The 7,558-nt window shown below is 53.6% G+C and overlaps 1 protein-coding gene across 1 annotated transcript in view; it reads right to left on the reverse strand.

Annotated features, from left to right (window-relative positions):
* Positions 1-257: 257 nt before the first annotated feature.
* Positions 258-7,558, reverse strand: part of ZNF511 (zinc finger protein 511) — a gene marked incomplete at its 5' end in the record, with an annotated part of 12,271 nt that continues 4,970 nt past the window's right edge. Inside the window, 3 exons of the mRNA XM_015426304.1 lie at positions 258-1,369; positions 3,382-3,573; positions 3,769-3,893. Of these exons, the coding sequence (XP_015281790.1) occupies positions 1,300-1,369; positions 3,382-3,573; positions 3,769-3,893 (387 nt within the window). The remainder of the gene's footprint in view (positions 1,370-3,381; positions 3,574-3,768; positions 3,894-7,558) is intronic.

Consider the following 7,558-nt stretch of genomic DNA (forward strand, 5'->3'; position numbering starts at 1 on the left):
CTCTCCAGACAAAAGGACAATCTGCTTCTGAGGAGGAAGAAGACAAAGCAATTGCAAAAGTTTAAACAGATACAGTTGTATTAGAGCTTGTCAGGACCACAGGGGGAGGACGAACCCACCAGAGCCAGCTTGGTGTGGTGGGCAGGAGGGCGGGCGGGCTCCAATCTGGGTTCTCCCCCTCCCCCCCGTGCAGCCAGCTGGGTGGCCTTTCGGGGGTTCTCTCAAGGGCAGTCCTCTCAGAGCTCTCCCAGCCTCACCTGCCTCACAGGGTGTGCCAGTGGTGGGGAGGGGGAGGAGACTGTCAGCCGCTCGGAGACTCCCGAGTAACGGGCCAGGGGTAGAAGTCCAACCTCTCCTTCTCCTCCTCTGTCCACCCATGGCAGGCCACGCGGCACTTGTGTGTGTGTGTGGGGGGGGGAGTCACGTGCCATTCTGCTCTCCTCTCCCGGGTTACCCACCCCCACCCCAGAGAATGATCTGAAACCCACACCCACTCTCTCTCTCCACCCACCATCCAAAGGCTGTGCAAGAAGAGGCAGGGAGGGAGGGAGGGAGGGAGGGAGGGAGGGATGGGCCGCAGCTCGAAGGCGAAAGGAGCCTTCATCATCGGGGACACAGACCCCACCCGGCCCCTCCTCGCGGCTTGGCGTCACTCTGTCCTCCCCCTCATTGTTCTCTCACCTCGTCAGATGCCTGACGTCTAACTCACGGGGCCAAAGGCAAACGACAAGGAAACTTCTTTTGGCAAGTAATAACAAGAAGCACTGCTATTATGCTCAGAGCGACCGACCTCTCCGTCCCCCCCCTCCCCCATGCAGCTCCAGAGGATGGCCAGTGAGCGTCTGCCCTTATGCTGCCCCGGCAGAGCAAGTAGAGCTGCGATCCAGAAAGTCCCCCCCTCTCAGCCTCACCCCCTTAGTCTGCCTGCCACTGGGAGGGGCTCATAAGGCCCAGCACGGTTGTGGCACACGGATGGCTGAGGTCGTGCAGGTGCGGCGTCAGCCCCAAAGGCCGCCGTGAATGCTGGCATCTGGACAGAAGCATCTGGAGGTGGCCACGCTGGCCTCAAAATCCGTCCGTTCTTAATTGGAAACGTCCTGATTGGAGACGGGGTGGCCGCAAGAGGAGGCGGCCGTGGGCCCTCTGAAGAGGAACCTCCCCTGGAGAGGAGACTGTGCCGGCCCCCACTCTGCCCCCCCCCCGCAGGCGCAGGCTCCGTTCCTCCCACGCGCATCTTCTGGGCGCCTGCCACGAGTGTCCACGCGCAGCAGCAGCAGCAGCAGGGACCACCGTCCACACTCAGACTCTCTTCTTCCTGCTTCTAAAGCCGCGGGTGGCCCCTTGCCCAAAGCAGATGCTGGGCGGGATCCTGGAAGACAAAAGCCCAATGAGAAAAGGCCGCTGTCACCGGGGCATTTATTGTCTCTCCTGAGGATTCACGTGCCCCCTCTCCCTCCAGAGGCTCTGGCTGAAACCCATCATAAAGGTCTAGCAGATTGTTACAAACTGGCAGAGCAGTCAGCTGCAACTGAACGATGGACGTGAGTGGCTCTGGGCCCTATGATCCAGGTGCCACCTTTCAAGGAGCTGGGGCTGGACAGCTGGGACAGAGAGAACACCCTAACCAGAGCTGGGCCTCTGGACAGTCAGAAACCACTTGCTCAGCTGCTCTGTCAAACGGTGGTCAAGTATTTTTGAAGTATTCATTGGAAAGAACTAAATGCAGTTCAACCTTCAGCAGGTTTCATACTTATGAGACTTAACAATAAAAAGTTACCTTGCTATGGGACAATTGGCTGACCTTTTTTAAAGCAGTGAAGTTATAGCCTGATGTCAGGAGAGCAAAGGATGGAGGCCAGCCGTGACAGCCCCTCGCAAGAGATCCCCAAAGCCCCCAAAACGTCCTCATCAAGGCCAGACCAAAAGAACACAGCACAGCCCGCCAGCTTCTGCGCTCTCCAGAACCCTCCCTCCGCCAGGCCACGGTCATCCTGCGTGGAATGCCTTCCTGGCCCTGATGGGCACCGGGGGAAATAGATAAGCATCTGGAGCAGAGGTCCATCAGTGGCTCTTAGCCACAAGGTATAGATTGGGGCTCTGGGGCAAGGGATGCTCTGTATTCTTGGTGCTTGGGGGGGGGGCAACAGTGGGAGGGCTTCTAATGTCCTGGCCCCACTGCTGGACCGCCTGATGGCACCTGGTATTTCTGGCCACTGTGTGACACAAGAGTGTTGGACCGGATGGGCCACTGGCCTGATCCAGCATTGGCTTCTCTTATGTTCTTATGTTCTCTGCTGCGCAGCGAGGAGGACTCAGCTTACCCTACCTCACAGGATGGTTGTGAGGAGGTGTGAACCAGGCAGGCTGCCCTGAGCCCCTTGCAGGGAGGGCTCGCTAAAAATGCTGGACCACCAAACAGCCATGTTCAAAGTATGCTTGAAAGCATCCCCAACCCCGGCGGATCGCCTAGAGGGGAGCCCCCCCCCTCGCTGGAGTTCTGGTGCTCTCAGTCTGGCTAGAAGAAGACAAGCAGCCCGGGAGGACCAACGCCCCCCCCCCCCGCCCGGAGCAACATGGAAAAGTGGGGGGGGGACGGCCACCCGCACAGGGACCTTCTCGGCGAGGGGGAGAATCGGATGGAAGGCCAGATAATAACACAGTCAGCTGGCCGGACCTGCATGGTCAGCTGACTGGCATGCCACCCTCTGCCTGGCACCGGAAGGCATGAAGGTGCAGCCTTTTTAAAAGCTGTTTTTGAGACCTGCTTATTAAACGCCCACCGCTGCAGACACCCCCGGCTGTGAGACACACGCGGGGCTGAGACCAGTTTCGGAAGGGAGCCCGGCTGGACTGCAGCAGATTACAGGGGTCGGATTCGAGTCCAGGGGAGCCCCATTCCGAGTCCAGCAAGGTCTTCGGGGGAGGAGCTCCCCAGAATCAGAGAGCGCCCCCCCCCCCGGTCAGAGGCAAAAGGCCCGCCGAAGGGAGCCTCGACGCTTGAAAGCTCAGGACCCCCCAACCCACCCCCAAATCTTGACGGTCTCTAAGGTGCTGCCTGCTCAAATGCGCTCAGCTGCTTGAAGTGCAGATTATGCCAACAAACGATCCCCAATTAGCAAATAATCAACATCCTGGTGGGGAAAAAGAGAACAGAAGCCCCTCTTACGCAGACCCCAAGTATTCCGAGGGAGGGCTGGGGCACATGGGAGGAGGAGCCACAGGTGCTACACGGGCCCCTGGTGAAGCCCAGGAGAGTTCCATGCTGGAATGAAAACATGCCCCAAAAGGCTCCTGCTTTTACAACAGCAGCAGGTACACCGGCGGGCACAGCAATAGTGTCAGGACAGACCTTGGCTCTTCCAAAGCGGCAGGGAAACAGACCTGGGTCTAGGGAGCTGTGTCACAGACGGTGGCGAGACCGGCGTGTTCTCCATCCCAGGCTGGGGGGCCTGATCCGCTGCAGTCTCACTAGGGCCGGTTTCCATGGCATCCCCTGGTGAACGTTCACAGGCTTCGATGTTAACATCCATTGGCACACTGTGGTCTCTAGATGGAGGCGTCATTGTTTTTGTGCTGCGGCAAAGACATAATAGTTTTCAGGGCTTCTCCTTCAGGGCAACTAGAGGCTCAGTGAGGTGCCGGAGAGAAGCCACGGCCTCCTTTCTACACCGTCCTCTGCTTTCCTTCTGGCCAATGCCTACCTTCCACATACTGATCTTATTCCCAAGGCAGAGCATTCAAAGAAAACTACACAGTGAGCATATTTACCTTTTGGATTTCACAGGCTTATCAAACCTAAAGTCGGCGGGATACTGGTGCACTTTGATCAAATGGTCCTTCCGGTCTTTGCTGCTCTTGAACTTCTCTGCACAGCTCTCCACCAGACACTGGTACTAGAGGAAGGAAAGGTTCTGCTGTTACTCGGCTGCTCTCTGTAAAGCCAAAAGACCCACTAGGTAGCTTTCTTCTCCAGCAGTTCCCCAGATTCCAGATGTGCAGGAATAATTTAAAAAAACGAAAAAGAATCCTAGCCCCTCGTCCTCCATAGCTCAGGCTCATGGCTCAGCCCCTAGTCCTTGGGGGTCTGGGTGCTTCCCCCTGTGGAACAGGAGAAAGAGCAGACAAAAAGCATCTCTCTTTATCGTCAACAGTGTTTTGCAGGGAGTGTCACATGTATGACTATCTGCCCACTGGACAGAAGTCTTGGGTGTGTGCTCGGTGCAAGGAGCTCCTGGTTCTCAGGGAACGAGTTTGTTCCCTTCAAGCCAAGGTGGCTGACCTGGAAAAGCAGAGACAGTCAGTTAGGCACATGGAGAAGACTCTCGGGGACTTGCTAGATATGTCCCACTCTGGTTATGGCAGCCCCACCGCTGTCAGGGAGCATGAGGGTCGAGAGGACACAGGGCTGAGGGTAAGGGGAATATGCCCTCAGAAGGGACCTCTTCTTCATCTGGTGAATGGGTATCCCTTTGCACCAAGGAACCATCCCTGGGCAGGGAGGGGGAGGGGGGGGGCTCTTGGAAGTTGGTAATTCGATCCTTAGGCAGGTAGACAGCTGGGTGGCGAACCCGTGTACTGACCGTATGGTGACTAGCCTGCCTGGTGCGAAAGTAGCGGACATTACGCGTGTTCTAGATAGGCTGGTAGATAGTGCTGGGGAGGAGCCAGTGGTCGTGGTGCATGTCGGCACCAATGATGTGGGGAAATGCAGTCGTTGGGTCCTGGAGGAGAAATTTAGGCTGCTGGGCAGGAAACTCAAGGCCAGGACCTCCAAGGTAGCCTTCTCGGAAGTGCTACCTGTTCCACGTGCAGGGCCAGAGAGACAGGCACAGATCAGAACATAAGAACATAAGAGATGCCAATGTTGGAGGCCCATCCAGTCCAACACTCTGTATCACACAGTGGCCAGAAATACCAGTGCCATCAGGAGGTCCACCAGTGGGGCCAGGACATTAGAAGCCATCCCACTGTTGACCCCCCCAAGCACCAAGATGACAGAGCATCACTTGCCCCAGAGTCCCTATCTATACCTTGTGGCTAATAGCCACTGATGGACCTCTGCTCCATATGCTTATCTAATTCCCTTTTGAAGCCGTCCATGCTTGTAGCCGCCACCACTTCCTGTGGCAGTGAATTCCAAGTGTTAATCACTCTTTGGGTGAAGAAGTACTTCCTTTTATCTGTTCTAACCCGACCGCTCAGCAATTTCATGGAGTGCCCACGAGTTCTTGTATTGTGAGAAAGGGAGAAAAGTACCTCTTTCTCTACCTGCTCTTTCCCATGCATAATCTTATAAACCTCAATCATGTCACCCCTCAGTCGTCGTTTCTCCAAGCTAAAGAGCCCTAAGCGCCTTAACCTTTCCTCATAGGGAAAGTGTTCCAACCCTTTTATCATTCGAGTTGCCCTTTTCTGCACTTTTTCCAAAGCTATAATATCCTTTTTAAGGTGTGGTGACCAGAATTGCACACAGTATTCCAGATGAGGTCGCACCATTGATTTATATAGCGGCATTATGATATTGGCTGATCTGTTTACAATACCCTTCCTAATAATCCCCAGCATAGCATTGGCCTTCTTTATTGCAGTCACACACTGTCTCGACATTTTCAGTGAGTTATCTACTACAACTCCAAGATCTCTCTCTTGATCAGTCTCTGCCAGTTCAGACCCCATCAACGTGTATTTATATTTAGGATTTTTGGCTCCAATGTGCATCACCTTGCACTTGGCCACATTGAACCCCATTTGCCATGTTGACGCCCACTTGCCCATCTTTGACAGATCCCTTTGGAGTGCCTCACAATCCTCACTGGTTTTCACCACCCGGAACAACTTCGTATCATCCGCAAATTTAGCCACTTCACTCCTTACTCCCAACTCCAAATCATTAATCAGGAGTCTCAATACGTTGATGAGACGATGGTGTAGGGGGGTGGGGTTAAAGTTTGTTAGGCACTGGGATACTTTTTGGAACAAGAGGGATCTGTACAGAAGAGACGGTCTCCACTTGTCCCGAGAAGGAACCAGGCTGCTGTCGTTTAAAATCAAAAAGGTGGCAGAGCAGTTTTTAAACTGAATATTGGGGGAAAGCCGACAGGTTCGGGTCGGATCATCTCCGAGAGATGAGGGGGTACCTGTTGCTTTTCTACAGGGAGGTGGATTGAAATTGTCCACAGAGGCCATGGCTGGTGACATGGACTGCCGGACAACGACTCGAGATAGCAAGAGGAAGGATGCAGGCTGGAAGGTTGCAGGCTTAACTTGTATGGGAAATTATAGCTGTTTCTATACAAATGCTAGAAGTGTCCGAGGTAAAATTGGGGAGTTGGAGTGCTTGGTGTTGGGGGGAAAATAGACATTGTGGGTATTTCAGAAACTTGGTGGGATGAGGAAAATGTCACTCCCATCTTTAAAAGGGGTTCCAGAGGAGATCCAATATCGGAAGGATGGGGGGGGGGGTTGGAGGTGGGGTGGCTCTGTATGTCAGAGAGGGTATACAGTCCAGTAAGATTGAGAGGGTAAGAGAATTGGATTTGCTTCTGGAAATGCTATGAGTTGAAATAGTGGGTCCAAAAGGAAGCTTAACACTGGGAGTTTGTTACCACCCACCAGATCAAGAGATAAAGGAGGATTATAAACTGATGAATGAATTAAAGATAGCGGCTAGACAAAAAAACTGTGTCATAATAGGTGATTTTAACTACCCACACATTGATTGGGTCAATATGTGTTCTACTCGGGAAGGAGAAATCCTACCGACTTCCGGTACGGCGCATCGACGAGCAGGCGGGAGCCCGGAGTGCCCCGTCCCCGCTCGCACCGCTTTCGCTTCGTTCGGGCCCCCCGCATGTCGGGGGAGCTCGTCCAGCACCCCGTTGGTGGGTGCTGGAGCAGGGGGCATTTTTCTGGCCCTTCCCCGCAATTGGCAGGGCGGGGGAGGTGTCCAGAGCAGCCCCGACGCTGAGGCAGATAACAAGCGAACAAGATCGGAGTTCTTGTGAGACGCTGCCACCCGGTTTGTTTTTAAAGTTTTTCTTTTTTGTTGTCGTTGGGGAAGATACATTGCATTGAGAGACAGATGGAGTTGGAAGAACTACCCCCCGATTTGGCCCCCCCTTTTATGCAAGAAGCGGCCGTTACAAAGGTACAGGGGAAATCATGAATGACGAGTTAAATGGGGGATGAAGAAATTGCCTGTGGAGAGTATCATTATCTCTGGAGAGTTAAAAATTGCCAGTGAACACGAGAGAAAGGACTTGTAAAAGCGAGGCTCTAGAAGCGAAAAATGGAAGGAACAATAATAATTAGCTTAAAATCTGCCTCCATTCCTGGGGACTGGAAGGTAGCTAATGTCACTCCCATCTTTAAAAAATGTTCCAGAGGAGATCCGGAAATTACAGGCCAGTCAGTCTGACGTCGATACCAGGTAAATTGGTGGAAACTGTTATTAAGGAAAGAATTAGTAAGCACATTGATGAACAAAAACTATTGAGGCGGACTCAGCATGGGTTCTGTAAGGGAAGATCTTGTCTCACTAACCTGTTAGTGTTCTTTG

This window comes from Gekko japonicus, unplaced genomic scaffold, assembly GCF_001447785.1.
Source record: "Gekko japonicus isolate JY-2015 unplaced genomic scaffold, Gekko_japonicus_V1.1 scaffold557, whole genome shotgun sequence".
Classification (NCBI taxonomy): domain Eukaryota; kingdom Metazoa; phylum Chordata; class Lepidosauria; order Squamata; family Gekkonidae; genus Gekko; species Gekko japonicus.